The following is a 19,404-nucleotide window of genomic DNA, read 5'->3' as shown; positions in this document are numbered from 1 at the left end:
CTGGTTGTTTTCTACATCCATCTCTCTATTGATATTCTGTATTTGGCGAGATGTGGTTTACTGTGTTTTATTTAGTTTATTGGACATGGTTTTCTTTAGCTCTCTAAACATAGTTTAAATATATGATTTAATGTCTATTTCTAGTAAGTCCAATGTGTGGGCTTCCTGAGGTATAGTTTCTGTTCATCTTTTCCCTCATGAAGGGGCTAAACTTTCTTGTTTCTTTACATGTCTCATAATTTTTTTGTTGAAAACTGGACAATTTGAATATTATAATGTGGCAACTCTGGAAATTGGAGTCTCCTCATTCCTCAGGGTTCTTTGTTGCTGCTCATTGTGGGTTGTAGTTGTTGCTTAGTGACGTTTCTAAACTATTTTTGGGAAGACTGTATTCTTTGTTATGTGTCATGGACACTGAAGTCTCTGCTCCACCAGCTTAGTGGTGAGCTAGTGATTTACCAGAAATTTCCTTAAACATCTGGAGACAAAAAAATAATAATAATAAAATAAAAAAAAAAACTACAAACATTTTGTAGATTAGCCCTGTGTTGGTGCACACCTTCAACACTTACCCAGTCAGTTCACAAACTTTTAGCCTTCACTTACTGCTTGCACTGAACAGAAAGATCAGCTGGAGCTGAAAGCTTAGAGACCGCTCAGTCTTTTCTGAGCACGCGTCATCCTGCTGGGTGTATGAAGCTTGTTCCTCAAGGCTCCGCAAAGTAAGTCTCTTCTCACCTTTTCCTCCCAGATTTTTTTTTTTTTTTTTTTTTTTTGGGACGGGGTTTCGCCTTTGTCCCCCAGACTAGAGTGCAATGGCACGATCTTGGCTCACTGCAACCTCTGCCTCCCAGGTTCAAGAGATTCTCCTGCCTCAGCCTCCCAAGTAACTGGGATTACAGCCACGCACCACCATGCCTGGCTAATTATTGTATTTTTAGTAGAGATGGGGGTTTCATCATGTTGGCTAGGCTGGTCTTGAACTCCTGACCTCAAGTGATCTACCCACCTCGAACTTCCAAAGTGCTGGGATTACAGGGATGAGCCACCACATCCGGTCTTCCTCCCAGACTTTTGACATGTCTATTTATTGACCCAAATGCAATGTTTTGACCCAAGCAGCAGCAGCTTGTTTATTTGCCTGTCAATGTTTTCAAGGAATACCTTAAGCATAGCTGCTTTTATGCCCTGAGAGTTCAGAGTTAGTCAAAACTAAGGCAATCCTCTTGTGTCATTCCTTCACTCTTATCCTCTCTGCAGACAAGTCAAACAGATAAACACAATTTTCTGAGAACAAGGTCTGCTCTGCCCTCTCTGGGACCAGGTACTCACACTGAGAACACAGACTGCCATCTTTCAGACTCCTGCCACACTAAAGTTGGTGGGGGTAAGGCTGAGGGAAAATACCACAAAGCTCTCCTACTGCACTTAAGTCATCATTTTCTTGATTCAGCATTTGTTTGAAACTTTGGCTATTTTCTAGAGACTGACAAAGTTGATTCTGACCATCTTTGCTCATTTTTTCATATTTCTATGCAAGAACAGGCCCTTGGAGCTTCTTACTCTGCAATTTTCTTTTTCTTTCTTCTTTTAGACACAGGCTCTTGCTCTGTTGTCCAGAATGTACTGCAGTAGTACAATCATAACTCACTGCAGTCTCGAACTCCTGGGCTCAAGTGATCCTCCCACCCTCAGACTCCTGAGTAGCTGGGACTACAGGCACATGCCACCATGCCCAGCTAATTGTTTTATTTTTATTTTGTGTAGAGACAGTGCCTTCCTATGTTGCCCAGGCTGGTCTCAAACTCATGGCCTCAAGTGATCCTTCTGCCTTGGCCTCCCAAAGCACTGGGATTACAATTGTGAGCCACTATGCCTGACTCAAAGAATATTTTTTGATTTAGAGATTATTTTATTTCTTTATTATTTATTTAGAAATTATTCATCATTTAGAGATTGCCATTTAACTTCAGTAAGAGTTCCATTTGCATGTGATGTTTTTTAGTTTTAGAGAAAGGAAATAGTGGAAAAATAGATTCATCTCCAATCCTTTGGACTAAAATTCAGATAGTTTAAACTCTAGTCTCAACTTCATTTAATTTGGAACTGCATGATGTGGTGTCAGATTTGGGTTCAAATCCAGTTCCCTTGCTGTGTAATCTTGGGAAATTTACCCAGCATCTGAGTTGTTTCTTCATGTGTGCAGTGGAGACGGTAATACCAAGATGAAGATTTCATGAGATGTCTAGCGTAGACAACTCTTTCTCAGAGTGGATGCAGTTAACAGTTGGATGCTGAATTTATAAGAGTATGGATTTCATAAAAAGAGCATAAATTTCATGATATGATCTATATTCCAGAAGATATAGGCCGGGCGCGGTGGCTCACGCCTGTAATCCCAGCACTTTGGGAAGCTAAGGTGGATCACTTGAGGTCAGGCATTCGAGACCAACCTGGCAAACATGGTGAAACCCTGTCTCTATTAAAAATACAAAAATTAGCCAGGCGTGGTGGTGGGTGCCTGTAATCCCAGCTTCTTGGGAGGCTGAGGCACCAGAATCGCTTGAACCCAGGAGGCAGAAGTTGCAGTGAGCAGATATTGTGCCACTGCACTCCAACCTGGGTGACAGAGTGAGACTCCGTCTCAAGAAAAAAAAAAAAAAAGAAAAGAAAAGAAAATATACTGAACATGTACTATGCAGGCATGTTAGAAAGTGAGCATCTAAAGATGAGTAAGACAGTGCCCCTCTTCTCAAGTGGGAGATAGGACAATTACAAGATGGAGTAACGAAGATCAACATGTACTGAAGAACAGAGGGAGGGTATAGCACCCAAACTGGGAAGTCAGGAAAGCTTCCCAGAAGTTGTGTTTAAGCTATGTTTGAAGGGGGAGAAAGCATTTCATTGATTTTGTTTGAAAAACATTGAAAAAAACCCCTTCAAACCCTAAGTTCTGTAGTTGCATCTGTTACAGGAAAGGGGTCCCAATCCAGACCTCAAGAGAGGGTTCTTGGATTTCGTGCAAGAAAGAATTTAGGGCGAGTCTGCAGTGCAAAGTAAAAGCAAGTTTATTAAGAAAGTAAACTGGTGAAAGTACAACTACTACATAGGCAGGGTAGGGCGCTCCTGAAAGTAAGAGGAGGAATGCGTCCACGCTATGTACAATGCTTGTATATATAGGGAGATGTGCTCTGCTACAAGGGTTTGTGATAAAGGATTAATTTTCTTTTTATATATGTGTGTGTGTGTGTGTATATATATATATATATAGAGAGAGAGAGAGAGAGAGAGAGAGAGTTGGAGTCTTGCTCTGTTGCCTAGGCTGGAGTGCAGTGGCACGATCTTGGCTCACTGCAACTTCCGCCTCCCAGGTCCAAGCGATTCTACGGTCTCAGCCTCCTGAGCAGCTGGGATTACAGGCGCCCACCACCACGTCCAGCTAATTTTTGTATTTTTAGTAGAGACAGGATTTCACCTTGTTGGCCAGGCTGGTCTCGAACTCCTGACCTCAGGTGATCCGCCCACCTAGGCCTCACAAAGTGCTGGGATTACAGGCATGAACCACCGCGCCCGGCCTTAATTACTATATTTTGCAAGAATCAATATTATTATCTCTAAAGCAAAATTGGGAATTCCTTCGTTTTCCAGATATCGGGATATCTGGAAACTCCCAAGTCTGGGTGTGCTTAGTAAACATTATTAATTTGTTCCCTTAACCTTAAACATCTAGAAGCTAGGAATACCTTAATTTCTGGGAATGCAACCCAGCAAACCCCAGCCTCATTTTCCTAGCCCTCATTCAAAATGGAGTCACTCTGGTTCAAACACCTCTGACATATCTCCCCGCTCCCTTTACAAGAGGACTTTTAATCCTAAGGGTTGCAGAGGGACCAAGATCCATATTCTGTAACTTCTTCAGGCTGAATAGGGGCAATGATATTCCTGCTTAAATGTTAGGGTCTCTTGCATTTAGGGTAGAGTGAAGCTCAGTCAGAGAGTGTTGGTATGGTGAAGGTCGTTCATAACTCCAAGTTCTGACAAAAGGTGATAACTGGAAGATTAACACGTGTCCAACATGCACGCGTATGTTTATTGCGACACTATTCACAATAGCAAAGACTTGGAATCAACCCAAATGTCCATCAGTGACAGACTGGATTAAGAAAATGTGGCACATATACACCATGGAATACTATGCAGCCATAAAAAAGGATGAGTTTGTGTCCTTTGTAGGGACATGGATGCAGCTGGAAACCATCATTCTCAGCAAACTATCGCAAGAACAGAAAACCAAACACCGCATGTTCTCACTCATAGGTGGGAACTGAGCAATGAGATCACTTGGACTCGGGAAGGGGAACATCACACACCGGGGCCTATCATGGGGCGGGGGGAGGGGGGAGGGATTGCATTGGGAGTTATACCTGATGTAAATGACGAGTTGATGGGTGCTGACGAATTGATGGGTGCAGCACACCAACATGGCACAATTATACATATGTAACAAACCTGCACGTTATGCACATGTACCCTAGAACTTAAAGTATAATAAAAATAAAAATAAAAATAAAACGTGTCCAATTTAAGAAAGCATTGAGTGAGCTTATCTTGCATTCCTACACAAAGAGTACAACCGCAATATATTCCACAACAGCAAAGCAAAATAAGTAAAATTATTCCAAGTAAACTAAACAGGAAGGCTGTCCAAGAATTGGGCAGTTGTTGGAACCAAGCCAACACACGGTCGACTGATACTACATCAATGGCAGATATGAGTGTCTAAAGCTTTCATAGCCTGGGTAATATTATGTGAATAGTCTGGAACATACATACAACATTTGGTTTTGATCAAAGCACAAGGTCCCTCTTGGACAGCTGTTAAAATGTCCACACACCCAATAGTTTGTTTGATTATGTAGAGAGGCTAAAGTCTGTGCCCACTCAGTAAATCAGTTACTCCATGATTCCAACTTAAACCCAAAAGTAGAATGCCAATCCATATCTTTATGTTACCCATCCCTTTCATATCCTCTGAACAGTAGTCGGAGGTCACTGATTGGCTCACACGAATAAACAGGATCAGTCTCTTGTGTTCTGTCGGCCTGAGGGACTTCATAAGAGACAGGTTTAATTCGAGATAGGTGAACCCAGCTGCTTATTCCCAGAAGTTTAACTGCAGTTGGGGTACTAAGGAGAATTTGATAGGGTCCCTTCCATTTTGGGGAAAGTTGACCTGCTGGGGATCCTTCCTTCCAAGTTTATAATAGGACCCAATCTCCCGGCTGAGTTGTAACAAAATTCTCTTCCTTAGTGGAGGAAGGGAGTCTTTGATTTCCACATTCAAGGAGTGCCTTTTGCACTTGCCCTAAGTTGATCACACAATTCTGTTGCTTGAAAGTATCTATATCTATTAGGAAGTCAGTAGTTAAGAAAAGCCTTCCATACATTATTTCAAAAATGACTGAGTTGCAGATTTCCCTTAGGGGTCAGTCTAGCTTGTAATAAAGCTACAGGTCATAAAGACAGCCAGGTTTCTGATGTTTCTTGGAATAGTTAAGAAAGAGTCCTTTTTAAAGTTTGATTAACTCTTTCTACTTTCCCTAAGACTGTGGTCTCCATGCTGAGTGAAGGCGGTACTGAATTTCTAGGGCTGAAGATATGTTTTGGGTAACTGTCGCTGTGAAAGATGGGCCATTATTGCTCTGTAAACTCTTAGGCAGCCCAAATCTAGGAATTACTCCCTTTAGTAGGAGTTTAGAAATGCCTCTGACACATCTACTGGACACAAAGCCATGAGCAGGCACAATAAGCTGAAAGGTTTAGACCAAATGGATCATTTCTGAGCCAGGATATTGGCTCCTGGATGTGGAGCCAACACATCTTAATGAGATTTTCCCAGCTGGATGTCATTATTTATGAAGCACTCATTGGAATATATTAATATAAATAATCACTGATGCTGTAGGCAAGGTTTAGTCAAATGTGCTTAAACTATCACCCAAAAGTGGCTGAAGACCATCTCTCAACTTTTCCAACATGAGTCATACTCTATTAAGCTGTATTCATATTTTAAGGACCCACATGAAAGAACAAATACAAGGTGGTGTCAGTGGAGATGTACCAATACAGGTTTGGGGCCCAGGCAATGGTATTAACAAATAATAATTGTAGTAAAATACACATACAATTTATCATTCTAACTTTTTTGTTTTGTTTTGTTTTTTTGGTTTTTAAGAGATGGGGATCTTGCTATGCTGCCCAGACTGGAGTGCAGCAGCTATTCACAAACAGGATAATAGCACACTGCAGCCTTGAACCTCTGGGCTCAAACGATCCTCCTGCCTCAGCCTCCTGAGTGGCAGGACTAAGATGCACACCACTGTGCTCAGCTTAACCATTTAAAAACATATATTCAGTAGTGTTAAGTGCATTCACATTGTTGTGCAACCAATTTCCAGAACTCTTTCCATCTTGCAAAACTGAAACTCTATACCCATTAAACAACTCCCCAATCCCCCTTCTCCCCAGCCCCTGGCAACCACCTTTCTTCTTTCTGTCTCTATGAATTTGACTACTCTAGATACCTAATATAAGTGGAATCATACATTATTTGTCTTTTTGTGACTGGCTTATTTCACTTAGCATCATGTCCTCAAGGTTCTTCCATGTTGTAGAATGAACTTTCTTCTTTAAGGCTGAATAATGTCCCACTGTAGGTATATACCACATTTTGTTTATCTATTCTTCTGTGGATGGACACTTGGGTTGCTTCTACCTTTCGGCTATTGTGAATAATGCTACTATGAACATGAGCATACAAGTATCTTTTCAAGTCCCTGCTTTCAATTCCTTTGAGTATATACCCTAAAGTGGAATTGGTGGACTCTATGGTAATTTGATTTTAAATTTTTTGAGGCAATTCTAGATTGTTTTCTATAGTGGCTACACCATTTTACATTTCCATCAACGGTACAAAAGGGTTACAATTTCTCTATATCCTTGCCAACATTTTCTTTTTTGTTTTTTTGTTTTAGAGACAGGGTATTGCTCTGTTGCTCAGGCTGGAGTGCAGTGGTGTGATCATAGCTCACTGTAACCTCAAACTCCTGGGCCAAGCAATCCTCCTGCCTCAGCCTCCTGAGTAGCTAGTACTACAGGTGACTGGTTTTTTGATAGTAGCCATCCCAATGGTATGAGGTGGTATCTCATTCTGGTTTTGATTTGCATTTCCCTTATTATTAGTGACAGGCAGTCATAATTAACTCCTTTATTATGCACAGGCCAAGTTGAGAACACAGTTTAAGGGATGTACAAAGTTCTGAACAGTAATCTCTAGGTGACAGTTCCTGCCTCCCTTCTAAATAAAAGTCTGTCTCTGTGATGACTTTATTATTATTATACTTTAAGTTCTGGGGTACATGTGCAGAATGTGCAGGTTTGTTACATAGGTATACATGTGCCATGGTGGTTTGCTGCACCCATCAACCTGTCATCTATATTAGGTATTTCTCCTAATGCTATCCCTCCCCCAACCTCCCACCCCCGACAGGCCCCAGTGTGTGATGCTCCCCTCCCTGTGTCCATGTGTTCTCATTTTTCAACTCCCACTTAGGAGTGAGAAGATGCAGTGTTTGATCTTCTGTTCCTGTGTTAGTTTGCTGAGAATGATGGTTTCCAGCTTCATCCATGTCCCTGGAAAGGACATGAACTGATCCATTTTTATGGCTGCATAGTATTCCATGGTGTATATGTGCCACATTTTCCTTATCCGGTCTATCACTGATGGGCATTTGGGTTCATTCCAAGTCTTTGCCATTTCTTTTTTTTTTTTTTTTTTTTTTTTTTTTGAGATGGAGTCTCGCTCTGTCACCCAGGCTGGAGTGCAGTGGCGCAATCTTGGCTCACTGCAAGCTCTGCCTCCTGGGTTCACGCCATTCTCCTGCCTCAGCCTCCTGAGTAGCTGGGACTGCAGGCGCCCGCCACCATGCCTGGCTAATTTTTTGTATTTTTAGTAGAGACGGGGTTTCACCGTGTTAGCCAGGATGGTCTCGATCTCCTGACCTCGTGATCCGCCTGCCTCGGCCTCCCAAAGTGCTGGGATTACAGGTGTGAGCCACTGTGCCCGGACTTGCCATTTCTTTAAGAATGTTGAATATTGTCCCCACTCTCTTCTGGCTTGTAGGATTTCTGCTGAGAGATCCGCTGTTAGTCTGATGGGCTTCCCTTTGTGGGTAACCCGACCTTTCTCCTGGCTGTCCTTAGCATTTTTTTCTTCATTTCAACCTTGGTGAATCTGACAATTATGTGTCTTGAGGTTGTTCTTCTCGAGGAATATCTTTGTGGTGTTCTCTGTATTTCCTGAATTTGAATGTTGGTCTGTCTTGGTAGGTTGGGGAAGTTCTCCTGGATAATATCCTGAAGAGTGTTTTCCAACTTGGTTCCATTCTCCCTGTCACTTTCAGGTACACCAATCAAATGTAGATTTGGTCTTTTCACATAGTCCTATATTTCTTGGAGGCTTTGTTCGTTTCTTTTCACTCCTTTTTTCTCTAATCACGTCTTCTCGCTTTATGTCATTGAGTTGATCTTCAATCTCTGATATCCTTTCTTCTGCTTGATTGATTTGGCTATTGATACTTGTGTATGCTTCACGAAGTTCTTGTGCTGTGTTTTTCAGCTCCATCAGGTCATTTATGTTCTTCTCTAAGCTGGTTATTCTAGTTAGCAATTCGTCTAATCTTTTTTTCCAGGTTCTTAGCTTCCTTGCATTGGGTTAGAACATGCTCCTTTAGCTCGGAGGATTTTGTTATTACCTGCCTTCTGAAGCCTACTTCTGTCAATTCATCAAACTCATTCTCCATCCAGTTTTGTTCCCTTGCTGGCGAGGAGTTGTGATCCTTTGGAAGAGAAGAGGTGTTCTGGTTTTTGGAGTTTTCAGCCTTTTTGCGCTGGTTTCTCCCTATCTTCGTGGATTTATCTACCTTTGGTCTTTGATGTTGGTGATGTTAATACTATTCCTTTCTGTTAGTTTTCCTTCTAACAGTCAGGCCCCTCTGCTACAGGTCTGCTGGAGTTTGCTGGAGGTCCACTCCACACCCTGCTTGCCTGGGTATCACCAGGAGAGGCTCAGTTGGAAATGCAGGAATCACCTTCCTTCTGCGTTGATCTCGCTGGGAGCTGCAGACTGGAGCTGTTCCTATTTCGCCATCTTGCCAGCTACCTCCCTCTGTGATGATTGAGTGTCAACTTGATTGGATTGAAGGATGCAAAGTATTGTTCCCGGGTGTGTCTGTGAGGGTGTTGCCAACAACACCCTCCATTTGAGTCAGTGGACTGGGAGAGGCAGACCCACCCTCAATCTCGGTGGGCACCATTTAATCTGCTGCCAGCATGGCTAGAATAAAGCAGGCAGAAGAATGTGGAAGGACCTCACTTCCTGAGTCTTCTGGCCTTCATCTTTCTCCTGTGCTGGATGCTTCCTGCCCTGGAACATTGGACTTGGTTCTTCAGCTTTTAGACTCTTGGACTTTGGCCACATAGAAGGCTGCACTGTTGGCTTCCCAACTTTTGAGGTTTTGGGACATGGGCTGACTTCCTTGCTCCTCAGCTTGCAGATGGTCTATTGTGGGACTTCATCTTTTGATCGTGTGAGTCAATATTCCTTAATAAACTCCCCCCCCCCAACTTTTTTTTGAGACGGAGTCTTGCTCTGCTGCCCAGGCTGGAGTGCAGTGGCTCGATCTCGGCTCACTGCAATCTCCGCCTCCCGGGTTCAAGTGATTCTCCTGCCTCAGCCTCCCGAGTAGCTGGGATTACAGGTGCATGCCACACCACCATGCCCGGCTAATTTTTGTATTTTTAGTAGAGACAGGGTTTCATGTTGGCCAGGCTGGTGTTGAACTCCTGGCCTCAAAGTGATCCACCCACCTGGGCCTCCCAAAGTGCTGGGATTATAGGTGTGAGCCACTGTGCCCAGCCTAAACTCCCCTTCATATACACATCTATCCTATTAGTTCTGTTCCTCTACAGAACCCTAATATACAGTGTCCCCACCTAAATTCTACATTCACAGATTAAAGGTAGATTAAACTCCTTCCTCTTCAGGAAGTCTGCTCAGCTCCTCTAGGGAAATCTCTCTCATTAGGACTCTTCTCCAAGCAATCAAGATGTCAGGAAACAAACCTAGTGAGCACGAACTACAGCAAGGGTTTCCAATCTTTTGGCTTCCCTGGGCCATATTGGAAGAATTGTCTTGGGCCACCCATAAAGTACCCTAACACTAATGATAGCTGATGGGCTAAAAAATGATCAGAAAAAAACTCATAATGTTTTAATTAAGTTTATGAATTTGTGTTTGGCTGCATTCAGAGCCATCTTGGGTTGCATGCAGCCCATGGGCTGTGGGTTGGATAAGCTTGAACTACAGTATGGTTTCAAGGGAGTAATTTGCATCTACACTTGAAATGTAATCCATAGGGAATTTGCAGCTAAATAGGAAACCTGTAGGCACTTCCCTGGAATAAACTTCAGTAAATTGCTTCACTTTTCTATGGCAGGTTTCTTCAGCAGTCAAAATGAAGGGGCTGATTTAAATGGTACCTAAGGTCCTTTTGGCTTTGACTTTCTGTTGTAACAGCATACTATTACAGTTGCTGACCTCATTCTTGCTCAGAATTGGGCTGAACCCATGTAAATCAAGACCTCGAGGCTGGGCACGGCGGCTCACGCCTGTAATCCCAGCACTTTGGGAGGGCAAGACAGGTGGATCACCTGAGGTCGGGAGTTTGAGACCAGGCTTGTCAACGTGGTGAAACCCTGTCTATACTAAAAATACAAGAATTAGCCAGGCGTGGGGTGGCATTTGGCTGTAGTCCCAGCTACTCGGGAGGCTGGGACATGAGAATTGCTTGAACTCGGGAGGTGGAGGCTGCAGTGAGCCAAGATTGCCCCACTGCACTTCAGCCTGGGCGACAATGTGAGACTCTATCTCAAAAAAAAAAAAAAAGAAAAAACAAAAAAAACACTTAACATATTGGCTCCGATATGGTTTGGATCTTTGTCCCCACCCAAATCTCATGTTCAATTGTAATTCCCAATGTTGGAGGTGGGGCCTGGTGGGAAATGACTGGATGGGGGCAGGTTTCTCATGAATGGTTTAGTACCATCCCTTTGGCACTGTCCTTGCAATAGTGAGTTATCGCGAGATCTGATCATTGAAAAGTGTGTGGCAACTCCCCTAGCCTTTTTGCTCCTGCTCTGGCCATGTGATGTGCTTGCTCCCCCTTTGCCTTCCACCATGTTTATAGTTTCCTGAGGCCTCCCCAAAAGCTGAGCAGATGCCAGCATCATGCTTCCTGTACACCCTGCAGAACTGTGAGCCAATTAAATCCCTTTTCTTTATAAATTACCCAATCTCAGGTATTTCTTTACAGCAATGCAAGAACGGTCTAATAGAGTTCTAAGTGCATCCTTTCTAAAAAATATTTCAATGCGTATTAAGCAATTTGTAGTTATAATGGCCTCCACCAGCATTTCCTAGCTTCTTCAGAAATCTGACTGCAGAACATTCTCCATTTCAACTGATTTTAGTTCAGCACCAAATCCGGATATAAAAATATTATCTATTCAAATTTAAGTGCATCTTTAATATTTTGCATAATAGAACAATACAGCAGGAAAGACTACTAAGGTAATTTAGTCTAATACACTCTACTTAGTATAAAGAAATATGTTCAGAGAGGTTCAGGTGACACCTATGGTCATATAGTTAGACAGAAACAGAGTAAGGGCTAAAAGATCTCTTTGCTCCCTGTGCAGTGTTTCTACTCCATGTTTGCAAATGAGCTGCTGTCTAGTTTCATATAACTTGATAATCTGCCAGGGTAACTTTCAAATCAAGGTTTTATTACCAAAAGGAAATTACCTAGCCAAGGAATGTTCACTGTCTGGGACGAAAGGTAGATCAATTGTTGCAAACAATCATTTATCTACTCATCTTGGTTGTTCTGACTCACCTAATGGGTAACAACATTAAGAATGAGGGACCATGTATAGATTCCTAGAAGAATATATCCCAATCCAGAAATACTTAAAGAAACTGTCCCATCAAACTGTCCTTAGGACAATATGAAATTTAAATGAATTTAACTATAACTTCAAAATGGAATATCCTAATTTTACAATTCTAGTTTAGTGTTTAAAACTCACTCCTCTTTAGATGGTAATCAAAAACTCAGAATTTAGATTGTAAAAGTTTATTGATATGGTCAAAAAGCAAACAGCCAGACATTTGGTTATTTTGCCACTACAATGAGTCATTCTGAATTGTATCTTAAAAATGCATAACAAATGATATTTAAACCATTACTAGAAAAGTAAATGAAGAGTCTACTTAAGGCACTTCATATGAAAGCTAATTCAAAATTTTCACAAAAGTAACACTATTTTATAAGTGTAGTAAATTAGCTTTCTACACATTTTAGCCAGAATGCTGCCTCTCTCCTTACAGAAGAATGTGCTCTTGAAGGGAGAAAAAGCAAATACAAAAAACTGTCATTCTGTCAATGATCATGTCAAATTATCTGGAACTATACAGATTACATGGCAGTAGTATTCCTGTGGTGAATCTGTACAAATCAGGGCATCTTCATACAAGTCTCATTAGAACCATAGCATAGATTTGGCCTGAGACAAGTGCAAGAATAGCAGGTAAGGAATTCAGAATCTCACAATTTACAGGTGAGTAATTAACAAAAAGTGGCTGCTCCATTAAAGAGTAAAAGGTCAACCATATCCCCTCATCCATGAAATCTAGTAAAAAAAACAAAAAAACCCACATAAAATATTTCTTCTAAGGCTACTATATCCATCTCTTTCTGCAAACCACATGGCAGGGTTATTAGAAGGTAAATAGCAGGTGGCAGTCATAGTATCTTTTTAATGTAATACTTGTAAGATTTCCTTAAAATTATTTTTTCACAATTACAATTATCCTATTTCCACAACAGTGGCATTTCAGGTTACTCTTCACAACTATGAGGAGGTTATAGTTAGATATAATGATAATCATGAAAATATTCTTCACAGAAATTTGGTTAGCACATATGGTTATTCCCACTGACAGAAAAAAAAAGACAAAATAAAAAAAATCCCTTCAAATTTGTACTTTGTTTCTCCACCTAAAGGAAGAGAATAAAGACAAAATAACGGCAAAACACAGAACAGCTTTCGAGAAACGCTTAATTTCTATATACAGGCAACAACTCAGTATTTTATGATTTTCCTTTCCCATTCTAAGGGAGTCCTTTTCTTTCTTTTTTTTTTTTTTTCTTTTTTTTTTGAGATGGAGTTTTGCTCTATTGCCAGGCTGGAGTGCAGTGGCGTGATCTTGGCTCACTGCAACCTCCATCTCCTGAGTTCAAGTGATTCTCGTGCCTCAGCCTCCCGTGTAGCTGGGATTACAGGTGCCCACCACCACACCCAGCTAATTTTTGTACTTTTAGTAGAGATGGGGTTTCATCATGTTGGCCAGGATAGTCTCGAACTCCTGACCTCATGATCTGCCTGCCCCGGCCTCCCAAAGTGCTGAGATTACAGGTGTAAGCCACCACACCTGGCCAGGGAGTCCTTTTCTAACTGAGCCTATTTTTCTCTTAGGTACAAATGGAATAAGTGACAAACTCTAATTTGCAGAAACATTTTAGACCATGTATAAGTCACACTGATTTTAGCACTAAAGTTATATTTTTATCACAGATGGGTCACCTTAAAAGAAAACTAAGGAGATGGAATGAATCAGAAATCTTTCTAAATACAAGGTAGTTAACACCATACTCAAGCAGAAATCATAATCCTGTATTTAGAGATTTTTTTTTTTTTTGAGACAGAATCTCACTCTGTCACTCAGACTGGAGTGCAGTAGCATGATCTTGGCTCACTGCAATCTCCGCCTCCCAGGTTTAAGCAAGTCTCGTGCCTCAGCCTCCCAAGTAGCTAGGATTACAGGCATGAGCCACCAAGCCCAGCTAATTTTCACATTTTTAGTAGAGACGGGGTTTTGCCTTGTTGGCCAGGCTGGTCTCTAACTTCTGGCCTCAAGCAATCCACCTGCCTTGGCCTCCCAATAGATGTCCTTTTTCATGTTCAAAGCTATCGAGAAGCATAGACATCGCTGGTGTGGTAGCTCACACATGTCATCCTCGCGCTTTGGGAGACTGAGGCGGGCAGATCACTTGAGCCCAGGAGTTCAAGACCAGACTGAACAACTTGGCGAAACCCTGTCTCTACTAAAAATCCAAAAATTAGCCTGACATGGCGGTGCACACCTGTAAATCCCAGCTACTTGGGAAGCTGAGGCAGGAGAATCGCTTAAACCTGGGAGGCAGGGTTTGCAGTCAGCCGAGCTCACGCCACTGCACTTCAACCTGTGTGACACAGTAAGACCCTGTCTCAAAAAAACAACAAAACAAAACAAACAAACAAACAAAAATCACAGACAGCCCTGTATTTCAGTAGGAAATAGGCAAGGAGGAGGAGAAATGACTGTCTTTTTGAGGGCTAGACGTGTGCTCTAAAGAATGGTGTTCCATTTTCAGAAGACCACGTGGCACATATAATTTCTTTACCCAAAAGGAAAGATGTGTAAAGTATACACATCCACGCAAAGATGGAAAAGCTAAGAATGAATTCCTGATGTAGTTACCTGTAACAGGCATATGTGGGAACACCTGGTCAGGACTTACTTTCCCCATCTTTGGATAAGGCAATATAAAATCAGATGACCAAGTTAACTGAAGTAGTTTTGAGCTTTGTTCTAACTAAAACAAAGTAGTAGTTTTACAATTTTTATAATATACTTAATTCTACTAAATTAAATGTTCCATAAAGTTCACTGGGAAGAGAAGGTTAAGAGGATAATCATTTTCAAATACCTCATGATTTTGACAGAGAATTGTTTGTTAAGGCACTACACATCTTCTTTGGTTAAATGATTAACTATATAAATCACTTGAAAAAAAGAGGTAATACAAAATACACAAGTTGCGTTCTTCTTTTCAAACACACACAGTTTTCATTTTTCAATTTCCAGTACTCCAGTGTCAACATATCTCTGGGACCTTTTTAACTCATCAGAAAGCTGAAACAAAAATATATACCAATCTATTAGTCTCTGAAAGAAAAGTAGGCTTTACTTTTAATCAATAAGCAGTATGTTGGTTTTAACAGATAAAAGAGCATTTTGGTACGTACGCGATAATCTTTGGGTATCAATGACAAAAAGTGAGAAACACTGACAGACCCATTAGTCTTATGACAAAACGAAATAGAACAACCCTCAAGCTAAAATATCTCCTGAAAGGAGACACTAACTAATAATTTTATTTTTTCGTTTTTTTAGAGATGGGGTCTCACTATGTTGCCCAGTCTGGTCTGGGACTCCCAGGCTCAAGTGATCATCCTGCCTTAGCCTTCTGAGTAGCTGGGACTACAGGCACACAACACTGCTACCGAATCAACTCTGCTGATCAAATAATTAACAGAAGTCCCAGCAAAATTACCCTCACATCCCAATTAGTATTCTGTAGAGGATAAATTATTATAATTATTATTTTTGAGATGGGGTCTCACTCTATTACTCAGACTGGAGTGCAGTGGCACTCTATTTCTTAAAAAAAGTAGAGGTGAGAAGTTTTTAAAAGCATATTAAAAAAATCATTTGTTCTTCAAAAGGAAGTATAGTATGCAGACAAGGAGCTATGTGAATAGATAATGGCATAAAATGTTCTAATCATTATGTATTATAGAGATATCTAGAATAAACTAGGTATGGCAAAATAAACCTAAAAGATGTTCCTGAGAAATCACATACTAATATTGTCCATTATACTATAATTAATTTTTATATGGAACATATCTGAATTACAGCTGTCTGGGCATGGTGGCTGGCTAATGCCTATAATCCCAGCCCTCTGGGAGGCTGAGCAGGAGAACCGCTTGAGGCCAGAAGTTCAAGACCAGCCTGGATAACATAGCAAGACCCTGTCTTTACAAAAAATAAAAATATTAGCTGGGTGTAGTCATGTGCAACTGTAGTCCTAGCCTCTTGGGAAGCTGAGGTGAAATGATGGCTTGAGCTCAGGAGTTCAAGGTTACAATGAGCTATGAACACACCATTACACTTCGGCCTGAGTGACAGAGTGAGACCCTGTCTCTGAAAATAAATGAATAGGCCGGGCTCAGTGGCTCACGCCTATAATCCCAGCACTTTGGGAGGATGAGGCAGGTGGGTCACTTGAGGTCAGGAGTTCGAGACCTGATCAACATGGTGAAACCCTGTTGATACTAAAAATACAAAATTAGCCGGGTATGGTGGCACACGCCTGTAATCTCAGCTACTTGGTAGGCTGAGGCAGGAGAATCGCTTGAACCCGGGAAGCAGAGGTTGTAGTGAGTCGAGATTGTGCCATTGCACTCCAGTCTGGGCAACAAGAACAAAACTCCATCTCAAAAATAAACAAATAATAAATAAAAAAATAGATGAATAGAAGTTAAATAGTTTGGAAGCAAAGCAAAAAGAACAATATTATAAAGCAATATCAACTCTAATCATTCCAAGTATTGGTAATCACTATATAAATAAAAAAGAAGAATCATACCTGTATGGGTAGCCATGATATTTAGATCTAAAAATAGAGAGCATCCAACTGAAGAATAATACAACGAGTCCAATACCAGCCACACACATTACTGCAGAAAAATAAAAGGAGAGTAAAATGAGCAGGTTGAATATAATAAATAACCAGGGCAGTCTACACTTCCAGAGAGTGAAAAGGAAAGGGTATACAATATTGATAAATCTAAACTTTTCAACAATTTTCATCGCCATTTCTTAATCTTCAGGAATCTGCCTTCTCCTTTAATCTGCTCCATTACAATGTAATAGAGTAACTCCTTCACATAATTATGCAATTCAAATGTATGGAATAATGAATTCCTTTAAAGCCATCACACTGAAGGGTTTACTGTTAGAAACACTGTCTTACTATTGACAAGAAAATCACCCATTTTGTTTTTTGGGTTTTTTTTTTTTTTTTTGAGACAGGGTCTTGCTCTGTTGCCCAGGCTGAAGTGCAGTGGCACAGTCACAGCTCACTGTAGTCTCAACCTCCTGGGCTCAAGCACTCCTCCCACTATAGCCTCTCGAGTAGCTGGGACTACAGATGTGTGCCACCATGCCTGGCTAATTTTTTAATTTTTTTTTAGAAAATGGTCTCACTACATTGCCCAGGCTGGTGTTGATTTCCTGGGCTCAAGTGATCTTCCTGCTTCAGCCTCCCAAAGAGCTGGAATTACAGGCATAAACCACTGTGCCTGGCTTACTTATTTATTGAACTTTAAAACCCCTAAAATTGGCCTTGTAGTATTATTGATAAATATTAACTTAAACATCTGATGACTTCACTGTGATAGTCTCACTTGAAAGTACTTTATTCAGGCACAGGTAACTACACAGCCTTATATTACGTAACTCAATCAACATGGATTTCTTATTTGAATAATGAGAAAAAAAAAATCTGATCCCAAGCCCTAGATTCATAGCTCTCTCCACTAATCCCACATGTCATGTTCTACATTAGCACAGCAGTTATTAAAGTGAACTACAAATACTAATCCCCAAATGCTCAAGTATGGATTGCCATGACGTGAGGCTCTTTGAATCCCTGGACTAAAAATGGCTAAGAAATATAGAGATAGGGATGTAGGAAAGCATGTGTCCAACAGCAAAGGAAGCTCTAGGGCAGGGGTGTCCAATCTTTTGGCTTCCCAGGGCCACACTGGAAGAAGAGCTGTCCTGGGCCACACAGAAAATACACTAATACTAATGAAAACTGATGAGCTGCAAAAAAAAAAAAAATCGCAAAAAAAAAAAAAAACCTCATAATGTTTTAAGGAAGTTTAAATATTTGTGTTGGGCCGCATGTGGCCCACAGACTGGACAAGCTTGTTCTAGGGAAACTTAGTGAATGATAAGAAAATCAACTTTTGGTCGGGCGCTGTGGCTCACGCCTGTAATTCCAGCACTTTGGGAGGCCAAGGCAGGTGGATCATGGGTCAGGAGTTCAAGACCAGCCAGGCCAAGATGATGAAGCCCTGTCTCTACTAAAAACTACAAAAAAAATTAACCAGGCACGGTGGCAGGCACCTGTAATCCCAGCTACTTGGGAGGCTGATGCAGCAGAATCGCTTGAACCTGGGCGGCAAAGCTTGCAGTGAGCCAAGATCACACCACTGCACTCCAGACTGGGCGAAAAAGTGAGACTCTCCCTAAAAAAAAAAAAAAAAAAAAAAAAGAAAGAAAAGAAAATAAAATCAACTTTCAGTTTTGTTTTACTTATGGAACAATTCTTTTGCCTTTTCTAATTTTCACACAATATGACTAGGGGCTAAGGTGTAAATGTTAAACAACATTTCTCTTTAATTCTTTTCCCATTTACAAAAAAGAAGTGCAGCTTGCTGCCAATGCTCATTTAATTTTACATAATCATGCTCTTTGAGGCTGAAGTAAATCTGATTTTCAATGTTAAAATAAAACAGAAAAACTGTTGTTGGAGTTATTACTAAACAGAACATCAGAATCATCTGAATCATCAGAATTGTCTATTTCAGAAAAATTGAATTCATCAAATGAATCTCTGGCCAACAACTGTTCGAGAATGATGTAAACATTACACGTGGAATGCTACATTTTCTAGGATTTGACATTTTCAGTGATCAATAATTACTATATTTTATAAATGGAAATACCACTATAATAGAAATACAAATGGAATGATATCTAGTATATTATTCTATTTACAGCAATCTGTTTTCAGTAGTGGTAGTGGATCACTTGAACCCAGTGATATCTGACATATCAATTTTGTTTCCAAAGTTGATATACTAGAGTGTATGTGAAAATAATAATTAAAGCAAGATATTTTGTGGCAGAGTTATCTCAGGGTAAACACTGCAGCCACAAGCACTGCCGGTGAGTATTCTCAGGGCAAATGGGAAAAGGGTTAACTTAACCAAAGAAATGAAAGAACTCTATGATGAAAACTATAAAACACTGCTGAAAGAAATTGAAGAGGACATCAAAAAATGGAAAGATGTTCCATGTTCATGGACTGGAAGAATCGATGTTGTTAAGATGTCCATACCATCCAAAGCAATCTACAGATTCAATGCAATCCCTATCAAAATACCGATGACAACTTCACAGAAATAGAAAAAATAAAATTTATATGAAATCACAAAAGACCAAGAATAGTCAAAGCGATCCTAAGCAAAAAGAACTGGAGGAATCATATTACTTGACTTCAAACTATACTATAGAGTTACAGTAACCAAAACAGCATGGTACTG

At 40.7% G+C, this 19,404-nt stretch overlaps 1 protein-coding gene across 1 annotated transcript in view; it reads right to left on the bottom strand.

Moving 5' to 3' along the window:
- Nucleotides 1–12,238: 12,238 nt before the first annotated feature.
- MAGT1 (magnesium transporter 1) overlaps nt 12,239–19,404 on the bottom strand; it is a 56,751-nt gene continuing 49,585 nt past the window's right edge. The window contains exons 9-10 of the mRNA XM_026452146.1: nt 16,656–16,746; nt 12,239–15,136 (exon numbers count right to left, since the gene is read on the bottom strand). Of these exons, the coding sequence (XP_026307931.1) occupies nt 15,121–15,136; nt 16,656–16,746 (107 nt within the window). The 3' untranslated portion in view covers nt 12,239–15,120. The remainder of the gene's footprint in view (nt 15,137–16,655; nt 16,747–19,404) is intronic.

Source organism: Piliocolobus tephrosceles, chromosome 12 (genome assembly GCF_002776525.5).
Source record: "Piliocolobus tephrosceles isolate RC106 chromosome 12, ASM277652v3, whole genome shotgun sequence".
Lineage (NCBI taxonomy): Eukaryota > Metazoa > Chordata > Mammalia > Primates > Cercopithecidae > Piliocolobus > Piliocolobus tephrosceles.
The sequence above is the reverse complement of the archived record's forward strand: the minus strand, read 5'-3'. Positions and strand labels throughout refer to the sequence as shown.